The sequence below is a fragment of the Diadema setosum genome, chromosome 10 (genome assembly GCF_964275005.1).
Source record: "Diadema setosum chromosome 10, eeDiaSeto1, whole genome shotgun sequence".
Classification (NCBI taxonomy): domain Eukaryota; kingdom Metazoa; phylum Echinodermata; class Echinoidea; order Diadematoida; family Diadematidae; genus Diadema; species Diadema setosum.
Window position 1 is genome coordinate 31,828,525 of NC_092694.1, and position 15,029 is coordinate 31,843,553.

The following is a 15,029-nucleotide window of genomic DNA, read 5'->3' on the forward strand; positions in this document are numbered from 1 at the left end:
CGGCAGCTTAATGTTTACATTTGTGGAATTAATTCTGGTCTTTGAGAAGAGAAACAAAAAAAAACAAACAAATTACACTAAACAAGGTAGCAGTTTTATCATTAAGAATGCATGAGTGGGGCCTTACATATTTCAGAAATGTGGTAATGCAATTCATTAGAAAATATAGGCCTAAAAGGAATTCCACAAAAATTCATTTTTCATGAAAATTACACATTCCATCAACTTGATACTGACATAATATTATGTTAGGGGTAGCAATTATTCCCCCTGCTTTCTGAAAGCGGTCAGTCGAGTGCTCTTTCATTATGCTAGAAAAGTGAATTTTTGTGGACTTTTCTTTATATTTTCTTTATATTTTTGTCCACACATACAGCATAACCTCTAGTAGTCTCCTCATCTAGCGGTTTCCAACACCAAAACTTTAAACACCTGTTAAAAATTCATAACTTTGTATCCATTGTCCGAATTTCCTCAAACTTTCACCTATGTGTTCTACTAATGTTGCTGCTTTCACCCAATCCACATTGCTCTATGGATTTGGGTTCCTTTTGATATTCCTTCCATGTTCTAGACGAATCTGTGAGAGTCAGAGTATTGAAAATTCATGAGAGATAAATTCAGTCAGTATACAATGTTATTATACGAATTTTATTTACCAGATATAATGGCGGACCAGGATCCAGTTCCATCACATCCAAGCACCTTAACTCCAATAATGGTTACTCCCGGAGCAACTCCGTACGTATCAGAGCCTACCGTTCCGGCGCAGTGAGTTCCGTGACCATTGCAATCGCTCTGGTGAATCAACCGCAAGAATAGGGAGGTTTCAAAGTTTCTGAAAAATGATGTCAATCCTCATAAAGCATTTTAGTAAATCAATGAGACAGTTGAGTAAACCCCCTTTTGATCACAGTTGGGGGTACTTTCCACCATAATGATTATGATCACAGTCAAGAAATGTATATTGAAGAGAAAGCCAAATCCTCTAATTGGTTGTGTTGGCAAAGAGACTAACCCATCCATTTTGTGGCTGTTTCCAATTACTTCTTAGTGATCAAAATTGAGATAATTATCATTGATTATCCTCCTTTGACCCCGCATAATCATCTTCATGAGTTATAAAACAATTATCTCTTTCAATCCACTTCTCTTCAATTCAGTTCAATGGTGTGGTTTATTTCCATCCTGTTCACAAAAGGTGATAGAAATGCAAAGTATACACAGTATAATGTAAGAACTTGTAACAAGTAGTGTTTTCAATATTCTGTTTTCAAACTATGTGGCGCATGTTGTAAGGCGATGAAGTCATAAACTCGCCCATTTGCACAGTGGACTCTCGTTATAACGGAGTCCTCGGGACCGGCAGTTTTCTTTCCTTATATCGAAATTTTGTTATGATCGAACAGATAAACAATGAAAATACATAGAGTGGATAATATTTCGGCCTAAATTTTTACTTCGTTGTAACCGGAATTTCGTTAAAACCGTGTTCGTTACACTGTTAGAACGCTGTGTAAAATTTCGTTGTTTAAAATATTGTTGTTTAAAATTCTAAACAATGTTGTTTAAATATAGAAAATTGGAGCTTGATTGCCTTAAACAGCGGTTGTTTAAAAACAATTCGGAATGATTGTCCAAACAATTAAACAACGGTTGTTTAGAAATTGATGGGCAAAAGTCATGTGATAGTCATGAACCAATCAGCGGGCCTGCATGTATCCTTCGTCGCAATCGATCGCCGCCGGTTGTCGGCGCGGCCACCGCGCCTCATGCTCACAACACACCCAACATCACACGTTTATGTACGTACGTATAGCTATACAGTAGCGCGGCTATTCATCATGATGGACGGCGGTGACGATGACTGCAATGCAGCTATATGGAGTCACGAACATTCTCTGCAAATGGGGTCTAGCTATAGAAGAACTTTGCCAGTCATTCCAAGGTATTTATTTATTTAACTGATAGTTACATCGCTTCATGCCCATCTGTAATTTGCATGATGTATGAAGCTAGTCACGGCTCACGCTTTGGGTTCTTGGCCGGGCTGCGCTACGTCTCGCCTTCATGCATGTAACGTAGATCTAACAAACTGTTAATGTTAACGTTTAACGTTAAGTTAGGTCGTCTGTACCGGTACGTACATTATGTTTTTCAACCAACTCGTGCTTGTATAAACACTTGCATAATTCAATCCTTACATACATTTTCAAAACTTCACATAAAATACGAATTTCTTTTACAAAAACTAATCATCTAAATCAGCGTACGGAATATTCCCATTGTTGACACAGTACAGGCACCGTATCACATCATGCACAAGTATAGGCGCAGTGTCCGAGTTCGATGATGTAGAAATCTAACAAGTTAGTTAGGCATAGGGTCTAACGTGACGGTTAGGGCCTAGCTAGGTAATGCTATTGCTAGGGCCTAGTCAAGGGCTAGGGCCTATATTTTAGACTGCTAACAGTGTTAGTGCTAGTGCTAACTAAGTTCAATTACACAATGACCTGTCTCGATCATTTCCTACCTCATAATTTAGAACTTTTATGCCATGGACGATGGTCGGCTGTGTGATAGCCCTACTACATCGACCACCCTCTTGTAATAAACCGACCGTGTATTAATTGGCGCACTGAACGCATACTAGAGACATTAGAGTAGTATGGTAGCCCTGCTACATATCGACCACCCTTATTGAAACCGACCGCGTATAATTCGCGCACTGAACACTTAATACGCACTTCTCTGCGCGCAAAGCACATAAAAATGGATTGGCTTTGAATGTAGATTAGGATGGTGTGGGAAAACGCGATAATTCACTCTTCATTAATGGTTTTAATCAAGGACAAAATTTCGAATGAATATTTTCACCGAATCGTAATGACAGCACAATGTAATGTCTATGGAAGTTTCTAAAAGGCTTCTAAAAAGTTTCGTACAACACGGTGTTCAATACAACTCGGTTTACGTGCATTGTCAATGCAAAATCAGCGGTCGATCCTAAAAACGCGATTTACCGCGGGGAGCTGAAACGAGGCCACGCAAGTTCGTCGGCGATATTTTTGCACTGAAACTTCGAATCGAAAAGGGAACAACGGCATTTGATAGAGCTGGATTTTCTCAATCACGTAGGTCAAGTTTTTTACGTGAATTTCAGTGTTAAATATTCTTATCAAGCAAATAAACATTAGGCGGTCGATTAGTAGTACGTAGGTCCAACCCTACTGAGTACGCACTTCACTGCACGCAAAGTACATAAAAATGGATTGGCTTTGACTGTTGATGAGGATGGTGTGGGAAAACGCGAAAATTCACCGTTCATTAACAAAGTTAATGGTTTTAATCAAGGACAAAATTTCGAATGAATATTTTCACCGAATCCTAATGTACCGTAAAACGGGGTGAATAGGGACAAATTTAACGTTCTAATGATTGTATTTTTTTTCATGCAGCCAAGAGACTCAATCTTATGTGGGGATTTTATGTCCACCTAAAATACCTTTAATTTGGTATTGTGAAAGAAAATGAATATTTTGGGGAAAAGTATGTTTTTTAATAAAATGATGCTGTCCCTATTGACCCCAAATTTGGGGTCAACAGGGACAACACTAATTTTGATTCAAAAAATAGCTGTTTGGAGGCATTTTTTTTTCAATCCATCCAATGAATTGGATTAAGGGAACAACTACAGAGTTTAAAAATGATATACAAACATTTAAGAGCAATCTATTCCATTGTGAAATCAATCTTTAACAAAAATTTCAACAGCCCAACAAAATGAGCTGATATAAAAAAATGTGACCCATCAGGTCAAAGGTTAAGATTGAAAAGTGAGTCAAAACTTTACTAATCCATTGAATTGCACTCAAATATTAACCCACTTCTTCTTCAAGTGGCAAATTATGATGTACAATCTTATTCATACACTCTAAATTCAGTGTAATTTGACTCTTATGATGTCGGGGATATTTTGGGAGTTCTTACAGCAATTATAAGCTGGCACCTATAGTACGGGTCTGACCCAAAAAGATGTTTTATTGGCATTAAAACATGCAGAAAACAGAGAAAAGGGTCATGAACTACAAGTGGAAAAGTCCTAGCCTGTCTTAGGCAGTGAAAAAAATTCCCAAGAGGGTGGGTGGGGCCGGGGTTCCCCGACCCTTCCTCCCCAAGTTAGGGTTAAGACAGCAAAGTTCACTCACATCTATGTATACAAAAGTGAAGCCACATATCCACAGATCTTATTGCTCTCTTGTCAAGAGCTTTAGAATAAAAATTCATACTTTTGGAAATAGCTGGACATGACAAACATTTCAGAGCAATTTATGACAATATAATAGTTAATCATACAGAAAATTTAAAGGGCCAGTCAAACGACACCATGGTGTCCCTATTCACCCCAGTCTAACTGATTTTTTGCCCAAGAGAAGAAAAAATGTGCTGTCACAAATTCCTGTTGAAATAATTATTTCAAATTTAAAGGTGTGTTGTAGTACCTAATAGGCTGGATTCATGAACCTTTTCAGCGAATTTCATTAGTCAATGACCACAGGAGCAGAAAAGTTTTGACCGCCCTGATTTTTTTGTGATTTTTTGAAAACTTTTTATTTGGACCTCCAGTACCCTTTAAAAAATTTTTCACATTAGGAGGACCACTTTCTGGACACTGTTGGATGGTCCTTCCATCCTGTGATAAAAATAAGAAAAAAAGTTCAAGCAAATTTGAAACATGCACATTCAAAAAACTTTTCTCGGTTTTGTCCCTATTCACCTCGCCGTCCCTTTTCACCCCGTTTTACGGTAATGTCTATGGAAGTTTCTAAAAAGCTTCGTACAACACGGTGATCAATACAACTCGGTTTGCGTGCATTGTCAATGCAAAAACAGCGGTCGATCTAAAGGAGCGTTACCGCGGGGAGCTGAAACGAGGCCACGCAAGTTCGATGGCGATATTTTTGCACTGAAACTTCGAATCGAAAAGGGAACAAAGGCATTTGATAGCCTAGCTCTGGATTTTCTCAATCACGTAGGTCAAGTTTTTTGCATGAATTTCAGTGTTCAATATTCTTATCAAGCAAATAAACATTAGGCGGTCGATGAGTAGTAGGTCCAACCGTACAACCAAAATCTACTGTAAACATAACGAACCCCCTAAAATCCAATAGTAAAGTGCAAGTTAAGTTCTGCTACTTTTGCTGGAGCAATTCATTCTTTTCTGAGCATCATTGCCATCAATGATGCTCGATGAATTAAGGTCTACGTAAGCTTCCGGTAGAAAAAAAAAGGCCTAGAACCCCTATAGAAAATGAAGATAAAGACAGAAAACAGATTGTGGTGTTTTTAACGCACAATATAGTCTATGCACCACATGTAAACTTAATGCCTGTAGTAATAATATACATGTACCACCTTAGTAGAGTTCTATTTGTTTCGTGTAGGTAGGTGGTTTGGAACCAATTTTTGGCACTTTTGTCACTTTCGAATAAGTTTCTATGCAAAGATTAGGAGCTTTCTTCTCAGTCTGTCAAGATTTCCATGCCAAACGAAGCACATTGTGCAAATTCACACAAACTTGTGAGAAAAATGTTTATAGAATGAACATTTTTGCAGAAGCTAATGATCATGCATAATTCACTCCATCATTTATGTTTTTGTTATTACTTGAGTATTATATTTCTTTCCATTTCATTTATAGCATTCTTTCTGGGCCACCCTTGATATGATTACAAATGCAATCTTGTTCCCTAATTTGTACAGATCAAGCAAGACTTCAGCCAGGAGATCAAGGCTGAAGACAGGATGTTTGCAGCATGGCCATGTATGCTGACAAAGTACTCTAGTATGGGGAATCAAGATGTCCATCGTAGCAAACGCTGCTTATTCGTCACACGGGTGACACCGATGGCCTTTCCCAAGGTACATTTTAAATAGTATTGCTCTGTGTAGAGATTTTAATCTACAGCCCCAGTACCACCCTTTCCTTTTTTGCATTTGAGTTGAGGTGAATTTATTAACAACATTAACAAAATACTTACAGTATGTACATGACTATAAAAAAAAAATTGTTAGACCAAGAAATTCATTCAATGCTTGTTAATTAATTTCTAAGACTTTCGCAAAAACCTGCAAAAACTGAAGTGGATCTGTAATTTCAAAGCCAATATCAAAGAGATCATCCGGGCTCTTGATGACTCTGCTTTGTCCATCATTCAACTTGCATGTCATGTTCCCGTATTTGGTTTTGTTGCCGATTCGACATCATGAGCTTCCTTGGCATTTATCATGCACTGATCGAGTGACATATTGCATGCCTTTAGATCTTCATTGATGTACACACTTTTCATGTTCTCTTTTCCTTTCATACTAGAATGCCCAGAATACAGTTTGTTCCTTTTGTTTGCAATAAAGTGGACTTTGATCTGCCTGCTCTTTCCTTCTTGCCTTTTCCCCAAGATGATGACAAGATCATGAAGATGAGATGTCCTCTTTCCAAATGTCTAAGCCAACTTCCTTGGCAACATTTGACTCGCCCTCAGTAAGCTCTTCCTCTGTCTCCTCAGCCCCCTCTGGCAGGCCAGTCAGGCAGAGATTGTCCCTCCTTAGCTCATGTTGGACCTCGTCCTGCTGGAACTGAATCCTCAAGAGATGACATGTGGATTCAGAACATCTTTAATTGTGCTCATACAAGCTTCTTTTGCTCCTTGTATCACATGCGGTAGTGCAGCTTTAATGACTGTAACTACAGCTTGGACAATTATTTGGGAGAGGCTGTCTCCTGCCCCTCTCTCACATTATAGCACCCCACGGCCACACAGTTCATGTACACTGAAACTTCTGGACGGTTTGTCCTTGCCTCCTTCATCTACCATTCCCCTTTTCTTCTCCACTGCCTGATCAACTCACATGATAATCAAGCTTTTGTCATTATAGGATAACATTAACAGAGAAGTCTTTTATGAACTATTAAAGTTTTTGCATTCTTTTCCTACTACTTGGAATAAAAATCACTGGACCTTGAACATCCCTTGCTCTTGCTAATCTAATTAAGATATATGCATATTAACTGATCTTGCTTTATGCAATGCCAGAATATGACATGAACCTCCTGCAAAAGCCCAAATGTCATTCATATTGCAATAGTCTTTGTTAAGCACTTAACAGTAGTGCAAGATTATTCTTATTAAGGCACTGGCTGTCAACACCATTCAACTTTCTTTCATCCAAGTTCATGGTAACGCTGATTGCTGCTTTGTAGAATAGCATGATGATTATTACAGCATTATAATTCTAATGCTTGGCCTTACAAGTTTGGTTCTACTCATCCACAATTACTTGCCCGTCTTGGTAGTAAATGCCGTTGCCAGAATCAGTCCCTCATTCAAAATGTGTAGTATTTTCTACAATACCCTCCAAACAACTTTAAAACAGCCCCCCCCCCCCCACAGTTAGTAATCCTGGTTGCAATCAAGTACAATATAAGTACATAAGCTAGCATCTGAATATGAGCTGATACTTTTCAGCATTTCTCTTTATCAGCCTTGATTGTGTTAATATTTTTAAAGGGTATATTTGTACTTATCATTCAAAATACTCCCCCTGTGTCATACATTTTGCTCCACAGAGGAAAAAGAGACGCTTGCATTCAGCATGCTGCCGTTAGTTTGCCGAGGCTGGACTGCGAGGGTGTGGGGCAAGTGCTCCTTTCAGGAGTCGGAGTTATTCTACGACTTTCAACCTGCAAGTACCTAACTGTTCGGAGGCTAATCTTCTAAAACAAGTGATGTGTTGCCCTCTTATTAAAATGATGAGATGGACTTTGACATTGCAATACAAAATATAGAAATCATCAAGCTGTGGTCCATAGTTACAGAAATTCCCAGTTTATGCTGTTTCATTTGTTAGTTTAGTCCATGGATTCTACATATTTATGCAAATTTACTATGTTGCTAATGTATGCTGTGAATCACAATGATTTTTTTTAATGAAAAAAAAATCTTATATTACATAGTCAACATACATATTTACTTTATTTTGTGCCTGACTGCTCAATCACACACTTGTCCAATATCAATATGTCCTTTTCATTTTGATAAAAAGGGGAAAAAATTCGCATGAAATGCAAAATTGGTCCCAAATGTCGCCAAGAAAGAATATTCCATTCATTGATAAATATTGCACTTGACCTATGGTATCATTATATTCAGCAAGATGCTGGAAATATATCACATACCACTCATATACATCCCATGTGATACAGGGTGTCTCCCCCCCCCCCCCCATACCAAAAAGAAAAAAGACCTCGCATACTCCTTGATGTTCCTACAATGTAAGTGGACAAAATTGATATACTACTAGTATCGGAAAGAGTAACTTACCCAAAATAATGAAATGCAATTCAGAAGTAGTTTTTGTTTGATAATACTTTTTGCCTGGGCTTGCCAGCAATAAAATTAATTGCCTTTCAGAAGTTCCCATAGGCCACACAGTTGAAAATTCATTCAGCCAGGTCATGGTTAGCCCTTGCAAGAATAGAAAATGTAATACATGGATGTTATATACTACATAAAATACCCAATTTAGGGTATATGTTTGCAAATGAAATGTTGCAGAATTTGGCCAGGCACTTTATTATGAACTCTACCTTGAACACTGGAGAGGTGTGGGAAATATATCTGTTCTGATGGACTTCATTATACCAATGCCTCAACCCAACACTTCTGCGTAGACTATTTCAAGATTTTATCGAGATGTAAATGCATGTTTCTTTTCCACTTCCATTTCATTTTACAGGAGGGCACAGACCTGGCTTTCTGCATTGGACAAATTGACAGGAAGCAGAGACCACAGCCCTTCATCTTGCTGATGGGAGGATCCTGGAAGAAGCCACTGCAAACCTTTGTCATTAGGAAGTTTTCGCTACACGACGCGAAGACCGAGAATACGAGGAAGCGATCACTTGTGACAGTCCCCGTACTCTGACTCCCGTCCCCATATCTATGCAGTTTCGCTTTCCTGTACAAGACGGAGGCGTGGGGACATTATCGCTGATTGGTTGGCTGACTGGCTGGCTCACTCCTGCCCAGCATTGGGACCGAACGCTATTTTGGCCAAGTACCGTACTCGTTTTCCCCCGGACGGGACGTTCCTCAGATTTGATCATGTGCAGAAGCAAATTTCGCACACGACACGCTCAACTCCCGGCCGCGTTGTGCTTGCGAAAACTCCCTATTGTAGAGAGACAGGGATTTTTGTTTCCAACTTTGACAAAGGCTGTGGACTGTGCATTCAAAGTGCATTATGTCCTAGATGTAGAGTACCAGGCTCAATGTTATGTTGCCTGGCAGTTCTTGGAGACAGTTGTGTACAAAATGCCTGGTAAAGTGACGTCCAATTCTGTGAGAGAGATCAGGACATACCTGAACTCTTCAAATCGGGAAGATTAGATGCGTAGAATGAGATTTTCATGGTCATCAGAAGTTTAATTGACAAAGTTGACTTTTAGGTCATTTGTCAAAGCAAAGGTTTGGTATCTATGTTTTTTTTTTTTATAACTCAATAAGTAATGGATACATGTCACATGGAAAGATCAAAGGTCATGAGAAGATTGTTCTATTAGTGGGTAATGTTGGCCCTTGAAAACTTGTGATAAAGATGGGCTAGAAATGAATTAAAAAGGGTATTTTGCATAGTAGTGACTTAATGAAATATTGGGCAAGATCTTCACAGGTTTATACTGAAGCATGACAGTCAATTTTCAGAAATATAGCAATTGTGAAATTAAAACCTCATATCTGTTGAGCATAATGGAGGTGACACTCTGTACTGAATGTGGCCTTCATAAAATTCAAGATGAACTGTTTCGTAGAATGTATATTTCCATTAAGAATCTATTTCATTGTATATAGAGTAATCTTCATTACTGCCATCTCTATCACAGGAGTGACAGAGATGATCTTTGCTGGACAGATGTGCTGTACTTGGCACATCCCAGTTATGAAAAAAAAAAAAACTGTATGTGTTGGCAGCAGGTATGACTTCTCAAATTACACCAGTAAACAGGAGTAAATTTTATTATAATTACAATGTACTGTATATGTTATTTGGTCTGTTCAGATATGCTGAATATGGGTATGGAGTAGAATTTTCACAAGAGATAAAACTTATTTCTTAATGTGAATGGTTTCTCCATCTGCAGTATATTTACAGTCATCATTGTACTGTCAAGGAAATATAATCTAATAACCCCTGACTTACTATTGCAGATGTTCCCCCAAAAGCATTGCAACTGAAATGATTCAAAATGTTGTTACATCAAATTGAACATTGTTAAAAATGATCTAGTTAATAGAGAAGCTGTGTATAGTGCAATACCTTCAGTAATATTTTCTTAGTGGGGCAACAAAGTACAGTATTGGAACAGAAAAGCAAATCCTTAGAGGGTCATTCCCTTATGCTTCGCTTATGAGATTTCCAAGCGCATGTAATAGTGACAAACACTTCAAGAACAAAGTCAGTGGTTCTAAGAAAATCAGATAATTATTCCAGGAAATAAGACTCATTCAAGATTTATCTTGTCTTGTCAAGGTATGATCACTATAAAACTGGATAATGTGTCTGTAAGGTGTGCATTGGACTGTAAAAGCATTCTGAAAAATTACATTCTCTGTGTACTGTTCATTCAGTTAGCCCTTTTGGACCCATCTGAGGGCAACTGATGGTCCACATGCACCCACACAATATGAGAAATGAAGCAATAAAATATTCAATGTGGCACAGGTATAGATAATCTCAAGCTGAACACATCCATGTTATGCATAATAATTAATTCTTTAATTATTGCATGTTTCAAATTCAATTTGCCATTGCAGTTTAGTTGAAATATTGTGAAATGTGATTTTTACGGCGTTAAGCGCCCCATTTGTATGTGGAATCAAAATGTACATTTGACAATACACTAATCTTTAGATGAGTCGAGGTCAATTCAGCTGGGAAATCACTTAACTCAAGCATAACAAAAGCTCGTGATTTTTCCTCTGCAGTCAAACTGCATATTTTTACTAAATCCGCGCAAGTCGACACATTTTTCTCGGTTCTCGAGAACTTCAACTTATCAAAGGTTAACTGTATAAGAAGAATCGTTACTCTGTATATATTCTGAAAATGGATGAGACAATTCTTGATTGGCTCAATTTGTTATTTGTAATAAGTTTGCACATCGATGGACATATTGACCGATTGAAGGTTTTCTAATGATACGATGTCAGCAATATAGACAGTGAAAATGTGCTGAAATATATAATTGGCCAAAAAAATAAACATTTGTGTTATTGTGCTTATATACAAGTGAGCTGTACAGTAATATGGGATTAAGAACTGTTTAAATTCTAAACATGAATATTTAATATTTGCTTTAAACAACCCAGTTGTATAGAATTACTTTTAAACAACCCGGTTGTATAAAATGACTTTTAAACAACAGTTGTTTAGAGTTTTAAACAACTTTTTTTAAACAAGTCAGTTGTATAAAATTACATTTAAACAACAGTTGTTTAGACTTCTAAACAACTTTTTTTAAACAACCCAGTTGTATAAAATGACTTTTAAACAACAGTTGTTTAAATTTTTAAACAACTTTTTTAAACAACCCAGTTGTTTAAATTTCTTTTAAACAACAGTTGTTTAGAATTTTTAAACAACAAAGGGTTAAAAGTTTAAACAACTACGTGTTGTTTAATTTTTAAACAACAGTTGAGCGATTCACCGGTTAACTTGTGGTTGTTTAAAATTTTAAACAACCTTGTTGATTTTTTTCTAACAGTGTATAACGGGAGAGCACTGTATTCAAGTCGATTACTAAGTACAGTTTTGTGAAGATATTAAACCTTCACATTTTTAAGACTTTCGTATTTTCCCCCCATTTTGATCACATTTCAACAACTCATCCTATAACATTTATTTACTAGTACTCTTTTTGTAAGCTGGTCCGGAATTCTTAAATGTTAAGTCCAAAGTTTACTGTATCGAAATGCACTTAAAGGAAACCAAAACGCAAAGATAATGTGGATTGAGTGAAAGTAGCAACATCAGTAGAACATAGTGAAAGTTACTTAAGGAAAATCGGTCAATCGATGCAAAAGTTATGAACCTTTAAAATTTTGGTGTTGGCACCACTGGATGAGGAGACTATTAGTGGAAATGACGTCATCTTTGGACAACAATTCTTATTATAAAGAAAGAAGAGAATTTTACAAAAATTCATTTTTCATGAAAATCACGCATCCCATCGACTTGATACTGACATAATCTGTTAAGCATTATTCCCCCTGCTTTCTGAAAGCGTTTAGTCAAGTGCTCTTTCAATATGCTAGAAAAGTGAAAGCATGTTGAATTTTCTTTATTATTTTCTTAATATTGTTGTCCACACATGACGCCATAACCTCTAGTAATTTCCTCATCCAGCAGGTTCCAACACCAAACCTTTAAAAATTCATAACTTTACTAATGTTGCTGCTTTCACTCAATCCAGATTTCTCTTTGGGGTTTGGTTTCCTTTAGATAAATAAAGACGAGAAGGACACACACACAAAAAAAAAAACAACAACCACAAACAAACAAAACTAACAAAAACTGGCATACACTACTTTTTCAGTGCAATGTGTAACTCTATCACTTATCATTGCCTTGGATCAGCAGACTCTGGTTTAGATGTTTTAGATGATTAAATTGGTATTAATTGTTTGAATGACATTTAAAGACCAAAGAGAGGACTATATACTCACATTGCTTTCCCCGCTGATGAAGTTCTTAGCTTGGGTAGCGCGACCGCCAAAATCGCTATGAGAAGCGCGTACGCCGGTGTCTATGACATACACCCTAACACCATTTCCATCTTGTGTAAAGAGGGTTGCATCAAGAAGTAGAGAAACAAAATAAAACTGAATAAAAATACGGAGTTTTGATCGGCGAATGATTAGCATAACAATTTCCTTGAGGTAAGAATAGATAGCTTAAAAGAGTGTGTTCTTTCATTCATCGCCTTCTTGTTTCTATTCTCCTTTTTTCATAATTCTCAAGGAAGATAAATGATGAGGAAAGGAACAATGATAACATCAGAGTAGCAGCATCAAATTATGACATGTATAGTGGCTATAGCCCATTGCTTAACGCAGGGCTGCACACTGGCGCCGGTCCGACGGTCAAAGACCGGTAAAAGTCACTGTCGGACCGGTAACTTTTCAGGAAATCCACAAGTTACCGGTCCGACGTGACCAGTAAAAAAAAAACAAAAACAAAAACAAAAAAAACAAACAAACAAACATTGGTGGGGTCAGTAGTAAGAAAAAGAGCAGCCCCGATCAGGGAGAAACAGAATGCAAGATATCGCACTGTTCAACAAGTTTTACGCAAGTTTTCGTTTATGTCTGCCGGTGCAATTTGTACAGTAAACGGGATTAGTTTTGAGCACTAGCAGTCGACCAGTTATCGGAGTCGCGCTAGCTTGCGCATTTGGCGCTGCTCACGCACTGCATGCAATGCAATACTACAGTGTAACTGCTTTTCGATTGCTTGCGATCGGCGGTTATGCCAGACAAGAAGCATTGATAGAAGCGCACGCATTTCTGGGTCATTTTACTCATGATTTTTAACGCAAGATCGATCCGATCCCGGCTTCACTGCAGCGTGGCAGTTATGTTAAAACTAATATATTAGTGTCGATTTTTAGAAAAAGTAAAAACACATTCGATATTCAGCGATACAGTAAATGGATCTGATTGCGTTTATTTTCATTTTACACAGTCATTTCACAAATGAATATTTTCATTCGCTCAGAATGGTCTCATAATGAAGATAGGCGCAAAAAAAGGATCACGAAATCGGCCCTTCCGTGAACTTTTTAAGAACGCATGCACAAAATGTGAAGAGATAATACTAGGGAGAAAAAAAAAATCATGAAATCATGGCAGTCCCGCTTACATATTTGAGGTAGAAATCGTCCCAAAAAGGATCATGAATACGACCGGCCGCGTCGTATCTTTCAAAAGCTTATGATGTACGAAATGCGAAGAGATTATAGAGGAGAAAAAAAAAAATAAAGGAAACAGTTTGGTGAGTGCATCATAAAAGATTACAGCCGAATAACAATTCATGAAATCAACGCAATCCCGTTGAAATTTGAGGAAATAATAGGCGCAAAAAGGATCTTGAATTCAGTCCTGCATGCCGTGTTGTTCATCAAAAACGCATGCACAAATGCGACGAGATTGTCGGGAGAAGAATAAAAAACACATTTTTACCCTTCTGGTGCGTGCATTACAAAAGATTACATCCGAAGTAATTCATGAAATCGCCACAATCCCGCTGATATTTGCAGGTAGAAATAGGCGCAAAAAGGATCGTGAATGTGAACGCATGTACGAAATGGGAAAAGATTAGCGGGAGAAAAATAAAGGACACATTTTCACCCCTTTTGGCGACTGCATCATATAGATTACAGCCGAATAGTAATTCATGAAAATTTGGCAATCCCGTTGGAATTTGAGTAAACAATAATAGGCGCAAAAAGAATATCGAATTCGGCCCTTCATGCAATGTATAATTTTGAAAATGCATGTACAAATGCGAAGAAATTATCGGGAGAAAAATAAAGAACGTATTTTCAACCCTTCTTGTGAATGTATCACAAAAGATAACAGCCGAAATAATTAATGACATATCGCAATCCCGCTGATATTTAATGTAGAAATAGGCGCTAAAAGGATCGTGAATTCGGCCGTGACGTATAGGCATGTACGCAATGCGAAGTGATTATTGGGTGAAAAATACAGGACACATTTTCAACCCCTTTTGGCCCGTGCATCATAAAGATTAGAGCCGAATAATAATTCATAAAATCATCGCGATCCCGTTCAAGTTTGAGGAAACGATAGGCGCAAAAGAATCATGATTTTTGGCCGTGTCGTGTATCTATTAAGAACGCATTTACGAAATGCGAAAAGTTTACCGGGGAAAAATAAAGGACACAT

General features: G+C 37.6%; 1 protein-coding gene across 2 annotated transcripts in view; it reads right to left on the minus strand.

Annotated features, from left to right (window-relative positions):
- LOC140234216 (aqualysin-1-like) overlaps positions 1 to 15,029 on the minus strand; it is a 29,640-nt gene that overhangs the window by 4,647 nt on the left and 9,964 nt on the right. For both annotated transcript variants that reach the window (XM_072314278.1, XM_072314279.1), the window contains exons 5-6: positions 12,786 to 12,895; positions 660 to 798 (exon numbers count right to left, since the gene is read on the minus strand). In XM_072314278.1, the coding sequence (XP_072170379.1) occupies positions 660 to 798; positions 12,786 to 12,895 (249 nt within the window). The remainder of the gene's footprint in view (positions 1 to 659; positions 799 to 12,785; positions 12,896 to 15,029) is intronic.